This window comes from Phascolarctos cinereus, unplaced genomic scaffold, assembly GCF_003287225.1.
Source record: "Phascolarctos cinereus isolate Bilbo 61053 unplaced genomic scaffold, phaCin_HiC Scaffold_5;HRSCAF=322, whole genome shotgun sequence".
NCBI lineage: Eukaryota > Metazoa > Chordata > Mammalia > Diprotodontia > Phascolarctidae > Phascolarctos > Phascolarctos cinereus.
In genome coordinates, this window is record NW_027555958.1 from 334344784 (window position 1) to 334372092 (window position 27309).

Consider the following 27309-nt stretch of genomic DNA (forward strand, 5'->3'; position numbering starts at 1 on the left):
CAGATTTTAAGCTGGAAAGGACCCTATCAGCCATCTAGTCCAGTTCCTTTATCTTACAATTGAGGAAATTAAAGCCCATAAAAGTTAAGTGATTTCTTCTCATGGAGAGTAGGTGGCAAAAGCTATCATGTGAACCCAGGTCCTCTGACTCCATGCTATCTTGGGTCATATCTTATTTGTATAGCTATTTGCATGTTGTCTCCCCCATTGGACAGTGAGTTCTCTGAGGGCAGGAGCCGTTTCTGACTTTCTCTGTATCCTCAGCACTCAGCACAGCTCCTGGAACACAGTAGGTACTGAATAAATGCCTGTTGGCTCTGACTTCAGATCCCTCACTCTTTCCATGACACTATTCATCCTTCCAAGTACAGTCTCTAGGATGCTTGTAGGTTTGGTGATTTGAATTTCAACCAGCCAGTGCCAGGAAGTCTGATGGAACCAACCTTCGGAAGGGTTACACGAAGCTAGGGCAAGTGTGTTACCTAGATCTGAAATGCCAGATCCCCTTCCAGTCCCTGTTTGGAAACATATGCTAGGAATGCATCTTTGCAGACTGCTCCCATTTCAAAGTGTCTACTCGTTCCCAAAGACTCCTGACTTCTCAGGAGTCTGTTCCACGGGTCTCTTCCAAGAATCTCTGCATGACTGGTAACCGAGGAAAGCTCAGGGCCATTTAAATCTGCCTCGGTGGAGAGGAGACAGACTCTAGGAACCAGAGAGACTGCTGCGGCCATGAGACAGAGCTATAAATCTTTAGTTCAATAAGTCACAACACATCGAGGGAATCTGAGGATGGGATTTGCCATATCCTTTACAACACTCCATACTTTTTTTTCCAGGACGTATTTTGGCATTCTGTGCTTCCAGGTTTTTGGAGGGAAGAGGCTTAATAGTTCTGCCACGAGGGCTACCCACCAATGACAGGCAAAAAGGTCTAGCTGGGTAAATTTTGATGAAGTCTTTGTTTTTATTGCCTTGCTAAGAAAAAAAAAAGGAATTTAGAAGACAGTTTGTGATTTGGGACAGTGGCTAAAGACAGTAGTATTTTAGTGAAAAAGCTATTTCTCTGCCTTGGTGATTTGGAAACAATAAGGCAGCATGAGAGTAAATATGTAATAGCATATGGGTAATGATTTTAGCCAACTCTCTCTCTCTCTCTCTCTCTCACATACATACACACACACACACACACACACACACACACACACACACATACACGCGTGCGCGCACATGCGCTTTAAGGTTGGCAAAGAACTCTTCATAACAAGCTTCTGAGATACCCACTACACAGGGATGATGAGGATGAGGAACAAAAGACTCACAGTAACTTGACCATACTCAAGGCAACTAGAAAATGTCAGAGCCAGGATCTGAACACCCAGGTCTTTGTGATTCTGACTCCAATACTCTTTCCAGCCTGCTGGCAGGTCTCCTTGCCTCAAGTTTCTCTCCACTACAGTCCATCTACTACTTAGATATCAAATTATTTTCCCAAAGCACAATTCTGATCACCCAATGAACTCCAGAGAATCCATAGCTATCATTGCCATGATCAAATATAAAATAATTTGCCCAGTGTTCAAAGACCTTCATACGTTGACCTGGCTCCCTACCATTCTAGTCTTCTTACACATTACCCCTACATACTGTTATGTACAATCGAATGACAGTGGCTCCTGGCCATCCCTCACAATGGACACTCCATTTTCCTGGATGGGCATTTTTCTTGGCTGTCCCCATTCTGCAATTTTTACCCTCTCAGCTTCAAGTCCCAAATTAAATCTCACCTTCTATCAGAAGCCTTCCTCTATCCCCTTTAACACTAGTGACTTCTCTGTTGGTTATTTCTGATTTATCCTGTACACATCTCATTTGTACATGGCTATTTACAGGTTTTCTCCTCCCATTGGACTGGGAATTTCTTGAGAGGAGAGGCTCTCTTTTGCCTTCCTTTGTTTCCAAGAACTTTTAGCATAGTGCCTGGCACATAGTAGGCACTTAATAAATCTCATTGACTGACTGATTGATCACATTGCCTCTTCATCATGAAACAGCTATTATTACAAATCTTTGAAATATCACCCCAAAGCTTCAGACAATTTATGAAACAAAACAGCAGGATCTAGATCCAAGTTGTATATATATATGGTATTCTTTATACCAGAAATTGGCCAGCAGGTGATGAATTCCCTTTGGCCACATTACTCATAAAATGTGGACTTTAAAATGGCATACAGACCTGTGATAGTAGAGAGAATAACCTCCTGATGAAATAAAAAAATCTTTTTGAAATGCTGAATTACTGTAATGAACTAAATGCAAGATGACATTAACATCCATTTAAAAGCAACTTCTTTGGAGAATATTAGAATATTTGACCCTCATTATACACCTTACTTTATTGTGAACAAGTAACAGTCGCAAGCGCTATTTCCATTTACATAAATGAATCCTACAATATTTAGAATGCTGCGTCACTAAAAGTATTAGATTAGGAAACTTTAAAGGGAGACAGGGACTGTTTTCAATTCAAGTTTAGAATCATAAAAATAAGCCAGTATTTATCTGGTTGCTTTAAAGTTTTGCAAAGTATTTTACGTTTTATCTCACTTTATCCATATAACAACCCTGGGAGGTAGGTGATATTATGACCTGCATTTTACAAATGAGAGAACTAAAGCAAACAGAGGTTAATTGACTTGCCCAGAGTCACATAGCTAGTAAGTGGCAGAGGCTGAATTTGAACTCAGCTCTTCCTGATTCCTGGTTCAGTGCTCCATCTGCTACAACACCTAGCTGTCTCACTAGACATACAAACAGGTTTATCATTTCATTGAATATAAGAGTTTGGATGTTCTATCAAACCATACTAAAAGCTGCGAAATGCAACCCTGATGACGAATACGTTCTTTTAAGTTCCCATATCTCCGTAAAACATAAGTAGTTTTACCTAGGAAAAAGGTGGTAAAACCAATTTGCAAAGAAAACAATCTGAAAAAAATAATTCAAAAGTTTGGCTTTTGAAACTGGTCCAACTATTCAAAATCAAATTATTTTAGAGCAGAAAAGAATCTTCGACATAATCTAGTTCAACTCCATCATTTTACAGATGAAGAAATGAATGGCAAGAGAAGTTTAAGATCTTGCTGAGGGATTCCTACCTTTGTCAGCTCTTCTTTTTGATGCTACCCCACGTATTTACTTTAGAGAATAAGAAAAGGGGTGATTATGAAGCCACTTTTTCCTTTTTCCTAACTATTTTCATAATGCAATTTTAGATATTTTTTCTTTACAGTTATAAAAGTTAAAGCTTCCCAAAGGTTACTGGGTGCTGAACTTGACTTGTCTCAGTATTTCTAGTAGGTTTCTCAGTTAACCGATCTATGAACAGTGTACACATTGCCACTTTGTATAAAATGTCTCTTTTAAGCATTTTTCCATGTTTTCAAAATAAGAGTCATGATATTAACTCACATTCCCGGACTGTTTTGAGATTTACAAGGCATCTTCCTTACAACAATCTTGTCTGATAGATGAAACAAAATCTATCGTTCCCATTTTAGAGATGAGGAAAGCACTGGCTTGGAAAGATGGGAAAGCTTGTTCATGGTCCAATGGCTAGTAATAGAGTGCCGGGCCTGGAGTCAGAAAGACTCCTCTTCCCAAGTTCAAATCTATCCTTAGACACCTTTTAGCTGTGTGACTCTGGGCAGGATACTTACTGCTGTTTGCATCAGTTTCCTCATCTGTAAAATGAGGCAGTAAAGGAAATGGCAAACCACTCCAGTGTCTTTGCCAAGAAAACCCCAAACGAGATACATAAAGAATCAGGCTCAACTGACATGATTGAACGACAATAACAAAACTGTCTTTCTTTTAAAGACCATAGAGGAGGGAGGGAGAGAATTCAGAACTGAAAATAAAATAAAAACAAAATTAAAAGAAAAAAAATTATTTTAATTACAAAAAAATCCCATAGAATGTACAGCCAGCAGGTAGGAGAAAGCATGTTAGAGCATGAAGAGCACTGGTTTTGGAATCAGAGAAACTGGGATCAATTTCCACCTTTGACATGACCTATGTGACCTTGGCCAAGACTTTTACCCTCCCCAGGCCTCAGTTTCCTTACCTGTAAAGTGAAGAGGTAGGACCAGGTCCCTACAAGCTCTAGATCTATGATCTCAGTCCAACCCCTCTCATTTTACAGATAAGGACACTGCGTTCCAGAGAGAAGGGAAGTGATTTTTTTTTTAAAGGTCACATAGCCAGTAGGCTTCAGACCCAGGTTTAATCAGATGAAGCACATGATGCAGCATTAATAGAAGAAACACCTCAGATGAAAAAAAACCTAGAAGCCATGAGACACCAACAGAATCAGAGACGGGGTCATAAACATACCGCAACACCACTCACTTCTTAGGCTTCCCATGCCTGGTGCTGGGTTGGTCCGAGGTGGGAGTGTGCTGTGGTAGGGTGGGGTGGTGCTGAACAAAATGTCATTGGGCAAGGCTTGGTCAAGGATGGAACTCCGCGAGCTGCCGTAGGAAGATCCTCTGCGGTTACTGCATATACTTTCATCAGAGAGTGTGCGGTACAGGGACCTTCTTGGAGACAGGTTCCCATAAAATGAAAACTATATGTTCAAGAAAAGGGGTGGGGGAAAAGAGCATTAGCAAACAAATGAAGGCATGGAATAAAGTCTATTAGATGCAATGGGCTGATGCAGTGTCATGAAAATTTTCTGTGAGCTCTTCTCCAGTAAGACAATAAAAACAGTAGCTTAGAAATGCTGAAGGAGATCCATTGACTTCCCCAGCCAAATGCCCTGGTGTTTCAGAGCAGTTATTCAATTTTAATGCTTCCTCCTCTGACATTCTGAAAAATTTGGTCATGAATTAATTAGATGCTACACAGCTTTATTAATTCTGAAATGCTAAATGGAGCCTCCACAACCTCATGATGATGATGGCTCCAGGAAACAGAGAAGGTTACCATTTCAGGCAACATTTATTCACATGCACACATGAAGCTGCTGGATTTTAATTCGAAACGACTAGGTTTTTAATACCAGGCAATTTTGGCACTGATCAACTGCATGTGAGGTTCAATCTAATCCACATGACAATAAAACTAATTTCAAATATCACAGCCTTGTAGGCTACTCAAATAAACTCAATGAAAATGGTAAAGTCTAGTGAAAAAAAACTCCAAGAAATTGTTTTAACTGTATTAAAAGATAACTTTTAGAGAAAAAATTCTCACAATAATGTTTACTAAAACATTTGATTCTGAAGAGACATACATATATGGGTATACACAAACATACAACCCCCCTCTCTCTCACAATCTCTCTCACATACACACACACACACACACACACACACACACACACACACACACACACACACACACCACCTTAAAACAAAATCAAAATCAAACAAAACTCCGCATTTCCAGCATGTTCTTTTATATCCTGAGGCATATCCCGTTGGATAAACAAGTATGATTGCCCGGCTGTCCTTAAACATTGTTTACATCAAATAAGCACGGGCATGGCCATTTAAGTTTGAGAATGCAGCAGAAGGGCTAAAAATATCCCTATTCTTTGTGTTCCTTCCATTCTGTCAACTCTTCCTAACTGATGAATGCTTACATAAATCATGTACGTGGCCTACAAAGTTAAACATATACCAGGAAAGGAAAACGTGGTTTTAAAAGAGGAATCTCTTAACAAAAAGGATATACTATCAGCATTTATTTTTGCAATAGCCTGCCTTCACAGTTGAACTCATACTGCTGTTTTCTGATTTATAGTATTTATATAATATATGCTATAGATACATAAAATATATGTACACATACATTATATATATAAAATATGTGTATACACATACATACATATGTACACAGTGTCCCAAAAAAAATCTTAGTGTAGTTTAAAGCTAAAGCTTTAATGAGCTTATGTTAGCACACACACGTGTTAACACATATATGTTAAGAACAAGAGATTTATCGGGATCCAGTTCTTAGAGGATTCCCTTTATACACATGACTAGCTCATTCTACAGCATATTATTATAGGTAGAAGAGAATAAAGGGGTCTTGAGGTAGGATCTAATTTGTGTTATTCCAAGGCTATAATTCAGTTAATTGGAGTACAATTCCACTTTAAGGAAACCAGAATTTATGGCTGCTTGCTCTTTTTCTGACTCACTGTCAATAACAAATGGAAACACATGAACATTTTCTATTTCAATAAGGGACAGTATGGTACGATGGAAGAACACTGGCCTGGAAGCCCGTGTTATGGTCTGGGCTCCCCTACCTAGCCTGAGAGAAGACATTTAAAGTCTGGGTCTTGGCCTCCTCATCTGTCAAATTAGGGTCTAAAATAGGATCCCAGATCAAGAATGAGACAAGACCTCAGAGGCTATTTAGTCTAAACCCCTCCTCCCCATTTTACAGATAAGAAAACTGAGGCCTAGAAAGGGTAAGTGGCCAGTACTACCCAGGTAGTATTACAGGCAGGGTCTGAGCCTGTGTTCTCTGCCTCCAACGTCACTACAGTCTGCTGGCTCCCCTGATTTCTAAAGTCTCTTCTCGCTCTAAGACGCTCACATGCTTCCAATCTGACTGTCATGTATTTAGAGCTGGGAAGAGTTTTAAGTTAGTCCCCTGCCCGGCCCTCTGCCTTTGGGTAGGCAACGTCTGACGTTCGACAAAAAAAAAAAAAAAGACAATTGAAGCCAAAGAAGGTTAAGTGATTTGTCCAATCTCACTCAGCTAGAGAGCAGCAGACTTCCATTTTCCTAACCTCTTCCAGTTTTAAATCTAATAGACCTGTCAGGGTAGCAGTCAATCTACTGACATGATTCTGTCTTTATAATTATTATATTTACTTGCATATTTCTTCCCCTTCTTTTGCTATACCATTCTCCATTTTGAAAGGGGCATCAGACAGACTGCTTTTACAGCCAAACTCTCCCCTCCTGATCTTTCTGCTTGCATAAAATAATCATTGCTACCAGCAGAGGCTTCTAAATGGAACATGTTCTCTCTCTGTCTGAGTAAATAGGAGTTAGAAAGGGAGCTGACCACTTGCTGGGGGAGAAGAGAAGGCATGGAAAACTAATCATCAGCATTCACTACTTCTCTCCCTTTTTCTGCCTCCCTCCTACCTTCCCTAAGCTGAGAGACAGAAGGATGTTAGTTCCCCAGCATGGCCAATTCAGCTGAAAGGAGAAAGGTGAATTGGGGCTACCCAGTTTTTCTAGTTCTGACACAAAAATCTGTTTAAGCTACACAGCTGAAGTATGAAAAGAAAATCCTAAATGTAGACATTAACTTCTAGTCACTTCAACATCCTGCTCTTCTAGGTTTTATCACCACCACCACCACCACCACCACCACCACTATCACCACCATCATTATCATCATCACCAACATTTATACAGCACCTATTACATGCCAGGTACTGTGCTAAGAGCTTTATAAATATTATCTCACAACTTCACAACAACTCTGGGAGACCAGTGCTATTATTATCTTCATTTTACAGATGGGGAAACTAAGGCAGACAGAGGTTAAGTGACTTGCCACAGCTAGCCAGTGTTTGATGGCAAATCTGAACTTAGGACTCCCTGACTCCAGGCCTGACACTCTATCCTCTGTGCTGCCTCCCTGAACCATGATTACCCATGAAAGGTGTAGCTTGGCTTACATAAATAATTAAGCTAGGCCTCGAACCCAGAGAGATGCTCTAATACCCAATTCTGTAGTACCCACCTAAATTCCTTAAGGCTGTTCTATATCAGAGCTTTGAAGAATTATTTTGGCTTATCTTTTATGTGGCCAGTGTTTTAAAAACCATAATGGTAACTCACTTTAAAAACAATGACAACAGCCATGTTTGATACAGGCCCATATTCTTCCTTGGCTATAACATACATTTTTCTTCCAGGGCTTCAAGCCCAATATTCAATAGAAGATGGGCAAACTTTCAGTGTCATTTGGGGTGAGGTATCATCACAGTTACCAGAGTTCTTCAAACTGGCCTGAATCCACATTAATCCTACCTTCATGAATATCAATTCCCATTTATTTTAGGTTTCTACAAAGAGGTTAAATCTATAAACGAAAAAAGACACACAAATCATTTCTGACTCCTTTCATGGGCTCTTTCCACTTTTATGCTTTAGTATCCCTGTCTGCCCATTTGTTACTGTCTCTTATTTGGGCCTCCTTCTTTTAGATGCACTCAATTGATATGAAAGAGTGGATTCTATCAGGATCTTTTCCGGGAACAACAGTGGACTACTTATGAGCAACTGTCTCTCGTAGAGCCTGAAAATCCTTTTAAATTGGCTAACCTTTCTTCGGCCCTCTTCCACCAAAGGGCTGCCGGGAAGCATTAACTTCAAAAAGTCTTCTTTGGACAGGACATGTTGGGTTTCAGAAACTGTATCCTCAACCACGGTCTGATGTTGACTTGATGTGGACATGGCTTCCATATCACTATATATTCTGGTAGAACAGATCAGTATAAAACAGACAGGATCAGGGAGTGAACCATCAAACTGCCTGTGATGTTATAAATTAAAATGCATTAATTAGTGTTCAAAAACACATACACATATACACATGTGCATTACTTTATTACCGAGTCAGTTCAGCTTTGCTCCCTTCACTCCAAATCCCCAAGTCATTTTACATTTATGAACTAAGTTCAATGGCCAGATGAGATTTTTGAATAATTCAGAAACAAATCCGATTCCCAGAGCACAATATATGGAAACAAGCTGCTGCTTCCTCCAATGAAGCCTGCTTCCTTTTTTCCCTAGTTTGGATTTGGAAACAGAGTTTCAATACTTCATCAGCCAGCGTTTTTAGATCCATGTGTGCGCTTCTGAAAAACTTGGAGACTGAAGGTGGTCAGACACCTGGACCCCCATGTTCCAATCCTATGGTGTCCAGAGGAGATGCCCACGGTTCAAGAGTAACCATTTCTGGCATGTGCCAAGCATTTTTAATTATCAGCAATTTCATAAAGCTGTTTGGATAAATAAAACATCTGTCTCCCTTAATTATCAGTATATAAAAACATATTTATGGTCAACAAAAGACTGTCAAACTGAATTACTGTCTTTCAGCTCTCTTCTAGGAGGGAAGCAAAGGAGTGATCTTTAAAGAGTTTACTTTGGAAATGCAATTTGAGTTAACTGTAGATTCCCAAAGACACAGAGCATAAATTGGAGTCCAATTACTTCCTGCCAAATGCAGAGCAATCAGTGGCTGTAGCAGCCTCAGCAGAGGCAATGTCCCTTCACTACTGAACTGTAACTCTAGGAATTATGCTGTACCGTGGCAGCTAAGTCTCCAACAAATGAGCTGTGTAGGGCTCTCATCACTGGCACCTTGAAGGCATTTTGGTTCAAAGAGAGGCCTGTGTTGCAACAAGCTAAGCAAAAGCCTCCAGAGAAAATGTTTAAATCAGAAACTTTCGTTTACAAACACAAAACTAATGACAATTTCCCTGGGAAAAAAATTCCATCACTTTGTTCCTAAAATGGTATAAATAACCATGCGCTTTCAAGTACTGCAAGGACTAACATGAAAAATAACCAATAGGGGATCAGGGAAGGAGGGAAAATTGGAAAATGATGAAAATCAATGTGGCAGATGTACTCGTTGGTGAGTTTGCAGGCACATACAAAGAGCCTTCTCAAGAAATCCATGAGGGATGGTCTGGTATTTTCACAAAGAGGAGCTCTGGCAGGACCAATTTCTGTTAAATGGTCCAGACCTACATTCTGAGCTTGGCCACCAGCTTTTTCAAAACAATGTCTATGGGACAGGGCTGATCTATACTAGCAAGCCTTATTTGTATTGCCGCTAGATAGGTACAGCCCGGAGTCAGGAATTTCTGAGTTCAAATCTGACCGCAGACACTAGCTATGTGACCCAGGGCAAGTCATTTAACCTCTGTCTGCCTCAGTTTCCTCACCTATAAAAACAAGAATAATAACAGCACCTATCTCCCAGGGTTATTGTGAGAATAATATTAATAACAACGACATTTATATAGCACTTTCTATGTGCCAAGTCCTGCGCTAAGCACTCTACAATTACTATCACATTCGATCTTCACAACAACCTTGGGAAGTAGGTGCTATTGTTATCCCCATTTTACAGATGAGGAAATGGAAGCAAAATAAGTTAAATAAGATATCATCCGTGAAATGCTTTGCAAGCCTTAAAGCACTACATAAATGCTTGCCTCTATTATTTTTGTCACTGTGGTCATTATTAGTATTGTGGAAGATCTGAGGTAAGTTGAGTCAGTTTGGGGGGTCCAACAATTTTTCAATATTTGTATTGTGCCAGTTTCCCCTTGGGCTGTACATGATATTGAGGGACAGCAGTAGTTCAACATTGCTAATGTCTCCTTCAGTGCTTCCAAAGACCTGTGATGCTCTCAATCTTGGACAGTGACCTAGAGCATTAAGAAGTTAAATGACTTGTCCAGCATGTGTCAGAGATGAGACTTTCTTTATGGCTTTAAGGCAAGCTCTCTAATCATGACACCACATTGCTTATAACGATATGAGAAGGTAAAATACCTTTTAGCCATGCATCTAAGAGATGACTTTATAAAATGGAAAAAAAAAATTAAATACCCTTTTTTGACAAAGCTCCAGAAACTTTATGAGGGCATCCTTAATATTCATCAAAGAACGAGTGTGTACGTGAAAACACCAGTATCTGATGTTATTATGGTGGACTAGTCCAGTACACAGTTAACCCAGTGATTGAAATGTCTTTTAGGCCAGACTCTTTAAAAACCTACTAAACTGGTTTGGTTAAGCCTTCTTCTGCACATCCTGAAATGTGCAAGAATCTAACACTTTCATCAGAAGTGCAGAAGTGCAACAATCACAAGTTTAAAAGATTTTGCGGAAGGCTCAATAAGCATTTTTTTTCTTATAAATAAGTATAAAACAACTCACCTTTCAAAGTCTAGGAAATAAAAAAGGAAACCAAAGCAACGTTAAAATTAGGTTAAACAAATATACTTTTTTGTAGTTGTTTAAAGATCACTTAGCTCTACCACAAATTCAATGTGTGCACTCTCTACACATGAATTTATTCATTTCCCAAAGATTTAAACTTAAACAGCACTTTACTGAAAGTATTTCTATTGAAAAAAATAGTTATCTTTGGCCTTTAGGAAGAAAAGAAAAACTTTTTTAAAAAAATTCTTTTTTGTTGAAATTGGGAAGTGAACACAAGAGTTTGTAAAAATCTAAACAATTTTTGAAAAAAATAAAGTTCTAGACATCATTACTTTAAGGAAGGATGTACTCCTTTGAAAGAAAAGCTCATTTTCCTATTCTCTCTTTCCTCGCTATTTTGCCAAGATAGAGGAAAAGAAGTTGCTTTACTTACCCCTGACATTCATTTACTTCAGATTCTTCGGGTGTGGGACTGCCTTCTGATTTCTTCCAACCAATAACATACTTGCTGACTGCTCCTTGCCTGTGGTAGGATTTGGACAATGACCCAGTAACCTGTTGGCCACTATTGTGTGATACTATGTAGACTTTGGAGGTGTCCAAAGATCCACTATTTTTAGAACAGTGTGCTGAAGGGCTTCCTGAATGGTGTGAACCACTGTAGAAGGGGAAAAAAAAAGAAACAAAAGCAGCATTACAATGATATCCCGAGCAGATCTGGGACACTGCCAACCACTGCCATAATTGTTATGCTTTCCCCTATCCCAGAGCAAGATGGGGGAAAGGACAAGTAAACGGTATAATTGCTTACACATGCATACCCAACTTATGGACACACGTGCAAGCCAAAAACCTTAAAAAGTGGGCTTTGGGGAAACTTACAAGTCAGAATGGCACAGCCTGGGTTAAGAACAGTGATCAAATGGTGCCAGACTTCAGGTGAATCAGTGAGACGATGAGGCCATACCACCTACCAATATGTAACTTAAGGGTTAAGAACTCCTGATATTTTGAATCCTCTACTAACTCAGGGGCCCTCTAACATGGTGCTCAAAGCTCCTTTATCTCCATTTTTCTCATGTTAACAGCTGAAATTACATAGGCATTTAAGGTTCGCAAAGCCTTTTACACATATTCTCATTTGATCTACAAAGTGGGAGCCATGACATGGACCTAATTCACAAGAATGACTGGACAGAAATGAATGAACAGAATCACAAAACAACTTATACCATTTTACAAACACAAAAACACTGTGTAAATGCTTAAAAATATAGCTTCTAATACAAGGGGTCCTTAGTTCCAGTGCATTTTGCATTCATAAAACATGAACTATGGAAAGCTAAGCTTACAATGCAGATAAATTAGAAAGTGATTATTCACAGTACAGTACTGTTGCTTTACAAAAGGATTTATTGCAGAGTCCTCCTAAATAGCAAGGTCCCCTTGTGCACTGAAAATATGATTTGGTTTAGGAAATCAGAGCTTTTAAGGATTAGATTATAATATTACTAGCCCATATTTAGATAGTGTTCTTTGGCTTACTAAATTGATTTGCACACTTTTCAGGAGCATATCTACAGCACAAGAACATTCAGTTAGAAATATGCCATCCGAGATAAGGAGAGGGAGACTGGGCATGGTCTGATGGGGGTCCATAAGTCTGAGGAGTTTGGAGAGACACTGAGTAGAATCTCATGGCATGGGGTACTAGAAGAGGAAGCACCTTAAGCGAGACTCTCGAGAACTAGATTTTGGCAATGAAATCATCAGAATCAGCTGTGATTAACAAGGGAGGGTATCCAAGGAAACTGAAGGGGATGAACAGGGAACTAAGATTTTAAAATGGCAAATACTTTAAAATGAAATAAGGGCTGTTAACTAAAGACAAACTCAAAAAAGACCAAGTTCTATAAGAAAATTATCAAGAAGATAAAGACCTAGCTAGCATAAGGGGAAGTTTGAAATAATGGTTAAACACAATAGAAAGGGCTTTTCTCTGGGCAGAGGGGAGAGACACGGGAAGAGTGAAAGAAGTGCTTGATTTAGAATAATATAATCGTAGAAAAAAAGAAGGTGAAACTATTCAACTCTTATTTTTCTGTCTGCTAATTATGCCAAGGAGAATGATCTCCACACAATAGTAAGGAGAGAATGGAAGTGTTTAGCAGGGAAGTGAAACTCAAGGCAGTTAAGTTTGAGCACCTAGCTGCTTTCAAGGAATTTAAATACTTTGGCCAGCACAAACTATATCCCCAGGGCCTTGAAAGGACCTGGAGAGGAGAATACGGAATTTTAATTCCAGTCTCCTCTGTAGGATCTACTTTAGGCCTATGAAATTGGCTTCCTTTTGGGGTCTTTTGTCCTCCTGAAACATCCCTCAACTGTCATTTTTGGCAAACCAAACCCCCTTTTCTCATCAGAACTGTACTCTTTTGGGACAACAAACTCTAGCATCTCCAAAACACCAAAGAAAGTTGGAAAGGGGATGATGGTGTGTATGCAAGGAAGATAGAGACAGTGGAGAGAGACTGGTAACATAGTAGGAGGGAAAACTGGGATGTTCTAACGTACTAATAGAGCTCTGATATCACAAGTTAAATTGGCTTTGACCTTAAACTTTCAGCAGCATGTGCAGACTAAGAATCCAGCCACGTTCCTTCCACTAGCTATCCTGCTTGAAATGAGACAGCCTTTGTAAAGAGGTCTCTAAGAGGGGAGACAGATACGGTCAAATCCCCTCTCCTTCAGCATATGCCATAGCTGCCCAGTCTAATGGCTGCTATTTATATGTGAAAAATCGGCAGCCCCTTGGTTTTCCAAAGCCAGTTTACCAAAAAAGAAGCTTTATACTACCTTAATAATTTGGGAGGGGAGCAACTAGGCACTACTTTTAAGGGAGTAAGTATCCAAAATCAGATACAACCAATTATAACTTTTATAAAAATTAAATAAAAAACACAAAACAGGAAGTTTTGAGCTTTATCAACTTTATTTTCTCCAGGGATTTTTTATTTCTCATGCTATCACAAAAACTTTTTTTTTCTACTAAAGTCCTATTTCGATGTACCATGGAAGCATGAAAGTGAGCCTAGATTCTCTATTCAATGAACAAACATTTATAGAGAGTTATGTGCCAGGCACGGTGGGTTACAAATACAAAAATGATACAATTCTTTCCCTTAGGGAGAATATGTTCTATTAAGGAAAACAATATGTAGACACAAGTATACATAAAATATATTCAACACGAGAATTTGTGGGGAGGTGGGAGTACTAGCAGCTGAAGAGAAAAGGACTTGGACATAGAGCTGAGCTTTGAAGGAAGAATAGGGAAGGGGCTAAGCTAGCAATAAGCAATCTTAGGCAGGTACCTATTCCAGACTGAAAAAGCTTAAAGTGCGGGCCAAATGATGAGTTTTATGTCTATATAAGATCCACTGCAGATGAATGTCTATGAGGTGATGCATTTTAGGGGCCACCTCAATCAATGATAACTAAAACCAACAACAAAGTTGAGGAAGGACAATAGTCTGTGCCAGCAAGAGGGAGTAGCCAAACTGATGAAATCTTAGGGTATTCAAAGTCACCTTCTTCCTCACCCAGCACATACTTAAGGTACATGTCTTCTTTATGTTTATATGTCTGCCTGAACTAAATACAGAGCCCAAGGACAGAAATCTGGCAGGCAGAACACACATCTATTTTCTCCTCATCTGGATTCTACAGAATTTTCTCAAAGTTTATAGAATCAAAATAGCTTAAGATAGATCCCATGTGTTCAAATATTTCAATTATATTTTCATTTTCTACCAGGTTAAATCAAAACAAGTTATCTTATACCTCAGGCTTTTTCCTGTTTCTGTCCAGGAAGAAAGAAAAGGTATAGAAAATTGTATTTTGGAATTCTGTTACCAAGTCCCATATTAAGATGCAGAAACAGTTCTGGTTCTAGTACTAGCTGGACTGAGCTTCCATGAAGCTCTGAGTCTAGGTGATGATGAAAGCAAAAGTCTCCGGTATTGAGTTGGAAATGGAGTTCAAAGTCATCATCAACTGTGAATTATGAGTAAAAGGAAGCCAAATTGCAAAAGATTCAACTCTCACAACACAGTTCGCTATCTACAACAGATGTGCACACATGCAATTTAAAGGGATGGAAGGAAAAGAAAACCAATCAGAAATTCAATCTAGCACTTGTATTTGCTTGCCAGCAGTATGACCCATGCTAATTTAAATAAGAGTTAAGGTATGCAAAAAAATCCTGCTTCACTTGTGCATAAATATCTACAGCCCTCTCACTAAGAGACACCTCCATATAGAGATGTGTGCACCTTGCAAACAAAGATGACCACCCAAACAAAATTTGATGGCAATATAAAATTCTATTCATCATACCAACTACATCAGTCTAACAAAATATTATAATGGCAGGTGTTTTCCCCCAACTGCTAGGCTCTGTATAAGACATTAATATGGGAACAAGATGCTGAAATACTTTAGGTATTAAAGCCAGCTCTCAACTGCCCATGAAAATGAGTAAGGAGAATTTAGATAAATGACCCCAGGGTAATACTAACATCTCATTTTAGCTATACTAGTTATTAGCACTCCCTTAAATCAAAATATGGGCAGTGAGGGGGCACAGTGGACAAAGTGCCAGGCCTGTAGTCAGTAAGACTCATCTTCCCAAGTTCAAATCTGGCTTCAGACACTTAGTAGACTGACCTTGGGCAATTCACATAACTCCATTTGCCTCAGTTTCCTCACCGGTGAAATGAATTGGAGAAGGAAAGGGCAAACCACTCCAGTATCTTTGCCAAGAAAACCCAAAATAGCATCACAAAGAGCCCAATATGACTGAAAAAAATGACTGAGCAATAACAGAATCAAAACATTCTAGGGCTAATAACAAGAAGCAGAATTATCTAAACTGAGTGCCACTACAACTCTCCTAATTTCTCAAGTGGAAATGTTAATTTATGAAATGGTTAAATGATATACAGAGGAAGTAGATGGGTTTTTTGTTTGTTTTTTAAAGAAGCAAAAGGGTACAAATAACTCACACACTCAGAAATTCTCCAAGAATTGGAGTTCATCTCATCCTTGAGAAAGCTGTCTACCCTGGGTGCTATAACTTTCTCTTCTATCATTCTCTTCTAAACTCTCTACAATCTGGTTTATGACCCCATCATTCATATGAAACCACCTTCTCCAAAATGTCCAGGGATTTCTTACCGGCCACATCTACTGGCCTGCTCTAAATGCTCGGCCTTCTTGACCTCTATGTGGCCTCTGATGCTGATGATCACCTGTCTCCTGGATAGCACCTCCTCTCTAGGTTTCCATGACACTGCTCTTTCTCATTCTGTCTTCCTCTGCTAGTTCTCCCACTACCTGCTTTGATTGATCCTTCTCAATCTCCTTTGCCGTTCTTCATCCACGTCATGCCTACAAATCTAAGAGTCCTCTGAGGTCTGTCCTGGATCCTCTTTTCTTCTCCCTTTTTAATATTTCACTTGCTGATCTCATTAGCTCCCAAAGGTTTAATTATAATCTTTATGCACATGATTTCCAGATCTATATCTCTATCACTTGTCTCACGTCCTGTGCTACACATCCCCAACTGTCTCTTGGACATCTCAAGCTCCAGTGTAGCTTTGTTAAGTCATGTGGAAATGCATAGCAGCCATCTCACCAAGAAGTAGTCTCCCCCTCCTCCTAATTGCCTGGCAGTCCATAAACCATGGGCTCCATATTTACTTCCTCTGTGAACGAACCAGTGAGCAAAACGGGAATAGAAACAAGGATAAATCCGTTCTCCTACACTTCCTTTCTCAGTTCTACAAACATTTCCATCCTGCCCACAGGTTGACTTCTTTTAGGCAGAGGTTAATTTCTTTCTGGACAGCTAGGTGGTATAGTGGATAGAGTGCCAGGCCTGGGGTCAGGAAGACTCCTCTTCCTGAGTTCAAATCTGGCCTCAGACACTTACTAGCTGTGTCACCCGAGGCAAGTCATTTAACCCTGTTCGCCTCAGTGAAGGAAATGACAAACCATTCCAGTATCTTTGCCAAGAAAACCCCAAATAGGGCCATAACTGAAGTGATCCTGCCACCTCCACCACCATGACAAACTCCTTTCTGGTTCTGCGCCAGATCCTGTGCCAATCAGCTCAGCTGGGTTACACATCACACCACAGAAAATGGTGCTCACTGATGCTGTGAGCAGGTGGTGCGTACTCATTTGGGCAGCAGATTACACACCTGGAATGAGAAGATATTTCACTGAGGTCACCCATGCTGCCTTCTGCAGTGTTACTGACAGAGATGGCAGATGGATAGCTGTGAACCGCATAGAGCTTAGCCTGCTCCTCTTCGGGGCCAGGCACTTCTGCAGAGTCAGCCCACTGCTCTGCCCGACTATGCATCATGGACCTGCTGCCCGTCAGATGCAGAGGGCCCATCATCGACGTGGACATGCAGGGGGTCGTATCGATGCCACTGTCGGTGGAGGCCCCTTTAATATAGGTTAATCCCAGCAACTCCGGGTCCATGAGGTCTCCAGAACCAAAGCGCTTGTCGTCACTGCTGCTGGATGTGTTACTCGAGAGTGTGTTACTGCTAGAATGACTGGAACAATTTTTGTCTCCAATCTTGAAGAGGAAAAAGATAGTATTTTTAATAGATTTTCATTCCATTAATCTATAATTTCTATTAGTCTCACACATACCTCTCCAAATAACCAAACCCACTGCCAGGGGGGGACACACAATTTAAGAGCACTAATATTAACTGCAACAACACCAGACAAAGAGCATCAGATATCAGGCAAATCATCCAAATGATAAACATTTATTAAGCACCTACTATGTGTCAGGAACTATGCTAAATAAACGATGGGTATTATAACGCAGGGCATACAGGCAGCAAAAACAAATCAGAAAGAAGAAAAACAAGCTTATTTTAGAGGCTGGTTCTGGGGAAGAACAGGCCCTCTCAAAATCCACCCCCCATGTTGCTCCTCTCTTAGTTTGGCATGAAATAAATCAGTATTAACGTCTTCAGGCAGAACACAGGCATCTATCTGAGCACGAAGCACAGACATGCTGTCACTATCCAAATGGCCATAAAGTCAGTAACAGATACAAGAGCCAGGGACAGTATACATGCAACGGAAGTAGACAGACGATTTACAGAAGGAACAAGGATTGCTTTTCATGGGAAAGTACTTCCATGATTTACATGGTAAAGCGGCAGTAGGAGCAGAATATTTAGGTAGTTTGAAAAGGCCAGGGTTCTGGCTGCTCACACAGGAGTACTATGCTTACAGCTGGCAGGTCAACAGAACTTTAAGCATCCCAGAGAAGTCATCATCCTCACTTTACTGATGAGGAAACAAGTTTAGAGGAGTTAGGTGACTTGCCCAATGTTACTCAGTTAGTACTTGACTGAGGAGGGATTTGAACCCGGGTCTTCCCAAGTTTAAATCAAGTGAGATCATATTGTCTTTAGAGGAACTGTGGCAAGACTCATACAGCTACGGCCCGCATCTCCAAGGCCCAGCTCATGTAATAGGACCAGGAACCAATTGGCAAATGACAACCAAAACTGGAAAGAGGTCTTGTCCCTAATCTACCTTAAAATACTTGCTCTTTATTCCTGTTAGATCCTTTTTAAAAAAAATTACTATTTCCCCCCAATTACATATGAAATCAATTTTTAACATTCATTTTAAAATTTTTTGGAGTTCCAAATTCTCCCCTTCCCTTCTCCTCTGCTCCCTGAGAAGGTAAGCAATTTGATATAGGTTATACATGTTCCTGCTAGATCTTTAATAAGTCTCACTGATCTTTTTAGCAGATCTCATTATTCCTAGTACTCTGCCAACGTTTCAACTACAGGCAGGGGGTTACAGATTTGGGGTCTGTAGAAAACAAAACAAAACTGGACAGAGTAAGGTTTTGTCTTCCATTCCAGTAGCCAAGCGAAGAAATGTGGAATGTGGTTGGCTAGTGAACATCTAAACTACTCTTAAATATCATAAAGATGAATCAAGATTATATGTATCAGGAACTATGCTAAATAAATGATGAGTGTTTTAACACAGGGAATACAGGCAGCACAAACAGATCAGAAAGAAGTAAAAAACGAGCTCATTTTAGACTTTCCAAATTTTTTATTAATGTAATTTGTGGCATAATGAATAATGTGGAAAACTTAAAAGTTGTGAAGACTTGGGTTCAAATCCTTCCTGAGATATTTACTAGCTAGCTGAGCATGGTGAAGTCACTGGGTGGCCATGTGCCTCTGGCAACTCCCTAGGACTGACCTACTGAATTGTAATCTGCCCATGGAGATTAAATATATTAATCCTGATGTAATCACAACCACGTTGTGTAATCATTCACGCGATGCTTTTATTTTAAAATTTGTTTCTGGAAATACACGGTGATAACTGAGAATGGACAGATTCTCTTTTCATGTTTAATTAGAAGCATGGTTCCAGTGCGCTAGAACATATATGTGTTAATTTTACCTTTATCAAAATTTTTCTTGTCATGCACTGATTTTAAATACAGATTACTTGATCCCAAGTTGCACTAGAGAACTTTCTATTATGTATTTTGTTCTTTTTTTTCTAGTTAAAGTGTTTTCATTAAAAGAGGGGAGGTATTTTCCTCTGTAAAATCAGAATTAAAAAGCCTGCTTCTGGTTTTTCTCACCTCCAAGGCAGCCTGTGAAGATGAAGAGTGATCCTTAAAGAACCTGGTCTGACATCTCTTTCTAATACATTATTGGCTCTGACACATGTTATTAGTTCACACAGACAAGTAACTAATCTATGAATAAAAGACTTACATGAGAAAGCTTGTTCGGGGAGTCCTTGCAACTTCCATCTTTCTGTAGGGCTCTCTCTTTATAGGAACTCAAGACTTTGGAAGGTGGTCCATGCCACTTGGTTTCTGCCACAAATGGAGAGAAGATGTGAGTTCCCAATTTCTAAGGTTAGGAAAATTCTCAAGGGAAAGAAAGATACCAGCAGAACAAACGATCAGGTGGGAATACAGAGGAATGTGACTCAAGGACTTCCTGGTCTTACCAAAATGCACACTCTTAGTTAATTATTTATTGTTACTGGAGTAACTCTCAGTTCTAACACTCCCCTCACAGCCAACCACTACTACTACCCATAGCTCCCCTACTTAGTTCTCTGGAAGGCAGAAATCATGTCTCATTCAGCTTTACAATCCCCTTGGAGCCTTGCACATAGTATCACCTACCTCACTAGGTCGTTGGGAGGAAAATGCTTGGTAGATCTAAAGTAAAGTGCTAGAAAACGGGAACACTAGTTGCAGTTGGTAAATGCTTGGTTAATATCTATTGGATGAATGGACAAGCAAGCATCGGAAGTCCTTAACGACCCCTGTGGTGTATATAATTACCAGAAAGTCTAGTTCCTTCCATAATTTCTTCTCGTTCCCTGGCTCCTTCACACTCCAGTGGACCGGAACTCTGGTGCTCATGAAGTAGAGGAGACTGGCACCTAAAGAGAAATAGGGAAATTAAGGCTCTTGTTTTTAAACCAAACCAACCCATAATCACGACCATTCTTTATGTCTCAAATTTCCAAAACAGAAATGAAAAAGAAACCCTACTTAGAAGCCATTTCCTCATCAAAAAGTAGATGCCTTTCAGCTCCAGCCCAACACTGGAGCTGACCGAGCATGTCTTGAAGTCTGCAGAACTTTATTGAATTCACCAAATGGTCAGTCAGTAAGACCACAGGGGAGCTATAAAAGTTTAAAAACCTAGAGCCATATGATGAACCTATAGCAAAATACAGCCAGATCCATCCAGTCTGCATTCTGTTTGGCTCTCTTGATTTTGTTGCTCCCTTTAAAATTAATTATTTTTAAAGGCAGTGGTAAAAACATTTGACTGGCTTTTGGGCAGTAGAGAGGTGGGCTTAGCTAGGAAAACCCTAGCAAAATCCAAGCTTAAAAAATTTTTTAAAAATTAAGAATGCAAAAAGCTATGAAAAAGAAAGGTTTTTGTTAAATTTTGTCAAATGAGCTATTTTTAAAGCATTTTGCAAACCTTTAAATGCTATATAAATGCTTGCTACTGTTATTAGTTAGGAAATTACTACTTTAAAATGTTCATCTATTTATACAAATAATTTGTTTACAATTTTTAGAAAATCATGTATTTTCACACAAAGTAAAATAAACATTCTTAAAATACAAACATCTAATTCTATATACAACAGAAAGAAGTAAAGGAATGGGTGCAGGTTTTGTTTTGCACATATTAATATAGTAACAAAAAAGCTTTCCTCTCATGCTAATATTTGATTTGGCCATTCTCTAAATTATCCCTTTAAAATGGCAGAGACGGGATTCTGCTGCAAAGCAACATGCCAATACACAGTTACTAGTAGCAATTACTTATTCTGCAGAAAAGTCTGGCTAGATGAGCATTTTTTCCCCTTTTCTTTCCATGAAATTTATTAATGTTTTCTCTGTTATTAGCATCAATCAATTCAGCTGTCACTATGCTCACAATGAACCATATGACTTTGCTCCAGTTTGCTCCTAGACACTATGCATATACGACCAGAGATATTTTATAGAGAAACGTGTCAAGGCAATAACATTCTGCTGCTTGGATAACATGTCAAATGCTAGGCGGTCTGTCACACACCAAAGGCTATGAATAAAAAATCGGTTTTTTTGTTAAATTTTGTCAAATGAGCTATTTGTAAAGCATTTTGCAAACCTCTAAAAGCTATTTAAATGCTTGCTATTACAATTAGTTAAAAACTACTACTTTAAAATGTTCACCTATTTATACAATTATTATTTACTATTTATCCTTTAACTTTGAGCAATATCTTAAAGGGAAAAAATGCATTAAAGAAGGCTGGGAGTTTACCCTTCTTAAGTTTTTAAAGAAAAGCCACCAAAGGCTGGTCTTTATAGTTTCCCTAAAGGCTTAATTTTCAATTTTATGTTTTATTTTACTGAAAGGAAAAAAAAAGCCAACAACAACAACAAAAACCAAACCAATGTTCCCATAGCAGTGAAATGATGTGATTTTTTTTTAAAAAGCCTGGTTAAATCCTATATAGAAAACAGGGACTTATAGTGCAATAGAAAATTATCGATACCCGTCATATCCCACTTGCTGTCTCCAGTGGCTACTCCCGCTGGGTCCTGGGTCACTGGAAGATGACTGGTTGCTTGGTGAACTTCTGTAATGTTGACTAGAATCATTAACAGTGCACTGAGGTATTTGTGGAGTTTCAACATCTTGACCTGGCCTGTTTTGTTTTACAAATAAATTCATTTTTTTACAATTACAAAGAAAAGAAAGAAACATGTTGAGATGAAAAAAATAACCAAACCATTCAGAACAGGATAATTAAGCCATAAGCAATGAAGAGTTGATTATAGTGAGATATGTCAGTTGCTTTAGAGTTGGGAATGTTACAGTGAAAAGAAATATGTGCAGAAACAAAAATACACTTAATCACCTACAGAACTCAGTATAATGATTCACGTGGAATGTAGAATGTAAGAAAATAGGAATAGAGGAAAGAAAAGATTGTAGAATTGGGATAAGAACAGCACCAATAGGTTTTTCATTATACTTCATGGCATTCTGGTGAGCTCTATTCATTTTCAAATGATCATCACTGTTCATTGTAATTCTGTTTCACTGAGAGTACAATTTGCCCATGAAACACAAAAATGAGTTAATGTTGGGGGCAGGCATAAAAATAGCTCTCAAATTCTTTTGCTGGGTATTATTTTATTTAATATTTTTACTGTATACCATCTTCACACAGAAAACAGCTTTGAGGAATTTTTCCTTCATTTCAACTTCGATAAAGGATTTTACTTTGTATACGTACATCAAGTTATTATGATTGATCCCTATCCTGGAATGTCTACTTGTATCTTTATTGGTATGGAATAGTCACTAAATTCACTGTGTCTTTAATTGAACTAGATTAAATGCTTTTCTTTGGGGAGAGAGTGGAATTTGAGTCTCTTGAAATTTAATGAATAAAGAAAGGGAAAAGTAAGAGAACATTTGGCAAATCAACATGTATCAGGCTCTCTTATCAATTACCGCATTTCATACACATCCTGTCAACCTTGTTTGGAGAAACAGGATATTTTAATGAGAAGAGGCACAGGGAAGAAATACTTCCAAGCTTCAAGAATAATAAACAATAAAAATGGGAGTTAGAAAGAACTGATTGAGTCTGGATGAAGATCGAAGCATACTTTTTTTTTGGGGGGGTCTGTGTTTTCTTTCACAATATGGCTAACATGGAAATGTTTTGCATGACTGCACATGTATAACCTATATCAAATTGCTTGTCTTCTCATGGAGGGAGAGGAAGGGAGGGAAGAAGAGAATTTGGAACCCAACATTTTTTTAAAAAAAGAATATTAAAAATTGTTTTTACATTTGATTGGAAAAAATTAAATATTTGGGGGAAAAAAGAATAGGAGTTGATCAGACCCTTCACAAATAAGTAACTTTATTTTGCCATCTAGGGAAATCCCTGCATGTAAGTATTTATCCAAATGAATTAACATGTTATATAGACACATCTTCCTACATACACACACATATGATTGTATGTATGTACATATGAATGTGTGTGTATATCTACAGCTATAGATATATAATAAAAATTAAAAAAGTTATACAGGTTAAAAATTCTAGCCACTCCTCAAGCATTTAAAGAACACAGTTACAAGTTTTAAACACATGCTTTCCCCTTCATTGACAGTAATTCACTTCAAATAATAATTTTTTAAAAATCCTTACTATGCCTGATTCAAGGGAGGAAAGGAAAGTATAAAGCTTCCTAATGATCACAGAATCTCTTGCAATGGTGCCCATGTTACGATAATAGGATTTAATCATTAATTTTGCAGAGGATAGTTTTGTTTTATTTATGCTCATTACTTGCCTACATAGGCTCCCGTCACAGAGTTTCCAGTGTTATCTTACCCAGGATGCTTAGAGCACAAATTGCCTAGCAACTCCTGTTTCACAATAAGGAAAGAGGAGACACTGTTTACTCTGCTGTGGGGAACCGTCTGCTCCTTGGGCAGTTTCCGGTTCTCTCCCAAGGAACCACTAAAATGAGAGAGGGATGACCTACTCCCTGCCTTGCCACCCCCTGCTTTCCCCTCCCAAGTTCCTTCTGACCTTAGCCCAACCGTCTGGACCCCACTGTTTAGAATAAGCTAATTTACGAGTGACTGAACCAAAGAAAAGTCTCATCCTAAGATACCAAATCCTAAAACCCAAGGGGCTTATAAGCAGAGCCCACAGGAAAAAGGAAAGGGGAGAAATTTAAGAATGAAGGATGTTACCTTGTGCCATCTGGCAGCTTTCTGTCAAAGGACGTGCTGCGAGGAATAGCCGTCTGAGCCTGCTGGAGAAGCTGCTGGCAGGGCAGCCGGTCAGATGTTCCCAGGATTGGGGAGGCACGGGACAGAGGCTGTCCAGCAGGAGTAGGGACCCGATGCCAAGTCGTATTCCTCCTGAAGGGGGTTTTGTATTCGCATGGGGTACCTTCACTGTCGAGTTTATATTCCACCATTGGGATTCGGCAGAGCTCAGAACAACCCCTGCAGAGACAAGAATGGACATGGAGTCACCCTGCCCAGTCACACCCACCCACACACTCATATACTTCAAAAGTCTCGAAATTTCTTTCTAAGGTTCGTCTTCTGCCTGAGAGGAAACACCCTATGGTGGCACAAACCTCACCCAAATGCAATCGGAAGGTTCTAAATTCCCTATGTCATACTCTAGGTTTAATTATCTATGCTTAGGGATGGGAGGGTATAATTCCTTGACAAAATAAAAACCACTCAACCATTAATAATACAAAATAACTACCATTTGGTGGTTTAGTGCAGAGGCATATGCATCCTCACCCCCTCCCATGACCGGTTCTGATTTTTTCTTAACCTCTTGCTATAATAATAACAATATTAATAACAATAATAATGACAAGAAACATATAGCACTTACTAAATGCCAAACACTGTGCTAAGTGCTTTATAATTATCATCTCATTTGATCCTCACAATAACCCTGGGAAGCAGTGCTATTATTATTCCCATTTTATAGATGAGTAAACTGAGGCAAAGAGAAATCAAGTGATTTGCCCAGGGTCACACAGTTATTAGGTGCCTGAGACTGGATTTGAACTTAGGTCTTCCTGATGGTGGGTCTAGCACTCTACTCACTGTGCTACCCAGTTGTCCCTACTCTTGACAATCTAATCTAAAACCTAGCTAGCTATTTTGGGCAGTGGAGGTAACGTGGGATAATGAAAAAAAAAAGAAGTCAGGAGACCTAGGTTCAAGCCCAGATTCTATCATTTATTAGCAATGTATCTACAAGCAATTTACTTTTCTGATCCTCAGTTTCTACCTCTGCAAACTGGGAATAATAAATTCTTGCAAAAGGGTTGTTTTGAAGAAGCTCTTTGCAAACTGTAAAGTACCATCTAAATGTAAGCTAATTTGAAAAGAGGAAGAAGAATCTGAAGTCACTCCAAATATATTTGTAGATATTCAATCAATTAATAAACATACACTAAGTACTTACTAAGTGCCAGGCATTGTGCTAAGCTTTAAGGATACAAAAGGAGGAAAAAGACTGTCCTCAAGGAGCTTACAATCTAATAGGGGAGACCACCTGCAAACAGATATATACAAAGCAATCTATACACAGCATAAACAGGATATAATTAACAGAGGGAAGACACTAGAATTGAGAGGCACTGGGAAAGGCTTCCATTTACAGATGGGATTTTAATTGGGACTTAAAGAAAACCAGGGTTGACTATTTCAGATAAAGGAAATTGGAAATGGAAAATTACATAACACTGAATGGCAGGCTATTTCAAGAAAACATTAATAAAAGTCATAAAAAGTCCTCCAGTGCCATAATAAGCTGTCTCGCCCATCCCAGCCCCCAATATGTTATGTATTTCAGTGATCTGTTTTTATATGCTTATCTAGTAGACTATAAGCTCCATGACGATGAGGATTGTGTTATGTAAACTAGTTATCACTGCCAACCCTTATCTGTGTATAATAGGTACTTAATTGCTTTTGTTGTTGAAGGATAGGTGATATTAGTCATTCTTTTACTTCACAAAAACAATGACATTAAAAAAAATGAGGAATCTGCCAAGAGAATTTGGGAACTTGAGAAAGTAACTGGAATAGTTTCCAAATTTCTCATCTTTCTCATATAATTTATTAGAATACTTCATACTGGCTTCCTTTAACTCCCTTTAACTCTCAGCTAAAGACCACCTTCTACAAAAAAAATTTCCCAGTCCTCCTTAATTTCAGTGTCTTCTCTCTGAGATGACCCTCAATTTATCTTACATTTATCTTGTTTGAATGATACTAACATACTCTCTGTGAGCTCCTTCAGAGAAGTGATGAGGTTTTTTCTTTTCTTTTTTTGTTTCCCCAGCACTTAATACAGTGCAAGGTGCTCAATAAATGATGGTTGATAGATTACTTATGATGTGTAACTCCAGGTCTTAGTAAGATATCTTAGGCTTTTTTTTTTTGAATCACCCTTATCTACAAAAAGTTTACATGGAACATACATCCAGTCAAAACCAACAGGCTCTTTCCCTTGAAATGTCATCCAGTTTTTTCCAAGAAGACTTCTGGACTGCATGTTTATCTTGGAATGTCCTCAGAAGGCTCTGTCAATGATTAGATGACAGGATAAAATACATAGAGTCTGTTCAAACAGCAAAAGGAAAGAGAACAGGGACAACTCGATCTTCTTTCTTTGCGGCTTGTCATCTCCTCCTTGGAAACCACCCTGCCCTCCAAAGTTTTCTTGGCCTCTGACACCAACCCAGCCCACCCTGGCCTCTCCACCACCTCCCTGACCACTAAAGTCTCCACAACTACCACCTCCAGGACTGCCACGAAGGCCTCCAAGCCACTGGGCTTGGCCCAGACCACTGGTAAATGTTTTCATCAATCTCTACACCTTCAATGACTTCTTTCACAGAGTTGACATCTTCTGAGTTCAAGTCCACAAAACTGAACCCTTCAGATGAACCTATCTCCTTGTCAGTGACCAACTATTCTGGCATCAACACAGCCATGAAATAAATCTTTCAATGTTTCTTTTGTCATGTCTTTGGACAGACCTTTGATGAACAAAGTTTTGTAGGCTGGCTCCTTGGTGCTGCCCGCAAGATAAAATATAAA

General features: G+C 39.1%; 1 protein-coding gene across 8 annotated transcripts in view; it reads right to left on the reverse strand.

The window, feature by feature from the left end:
* SIPA1L2 (signal induced proliferation associated 1 like 2) overlaps positions 1-27309 on the reverse strand; it is a 266715-nt gene that overhangs the window by 20942 nt on the left and 218464 nt on the right. For 3 of the 8 annotated variants that reach the window (XM_078156231.1, XM_078156233.1, XM_078156235.1), the window contains 8 exons: positions 24418-24675; positions 22185-22337; positions 20458-20558; positions 19874-19977; positions 17279-17667; positions 11446-11670; positions 8370-8523; positions 4399-4633 (listed from right to left, as the gene is read on the reverse strand). In XM_078156231.1, the coding sequence (XP_078012357.1) occupies positions 4399-4633; positions 8370-8523; positions 11446-11670; positions 17279-17667; positions 19874-19977; positions 20458-20558; positions 22185-22337; positions 24418-24675 (1619 nt within the window). The remainder of the gene's footprint in view (positions 1-4398; positions 4634-8369; positions 8524-11445; positions 11671-17278; positions 17668-19873; positions 19978-20457; positions 20559-22184; positions 22338-24417; positions 24676-27309) is intronic. The other 5 variants (XM_078156239.1, XM_078156234.1, XM_078156238.1 and 2 more) reach the window with 3 other exon arrangements.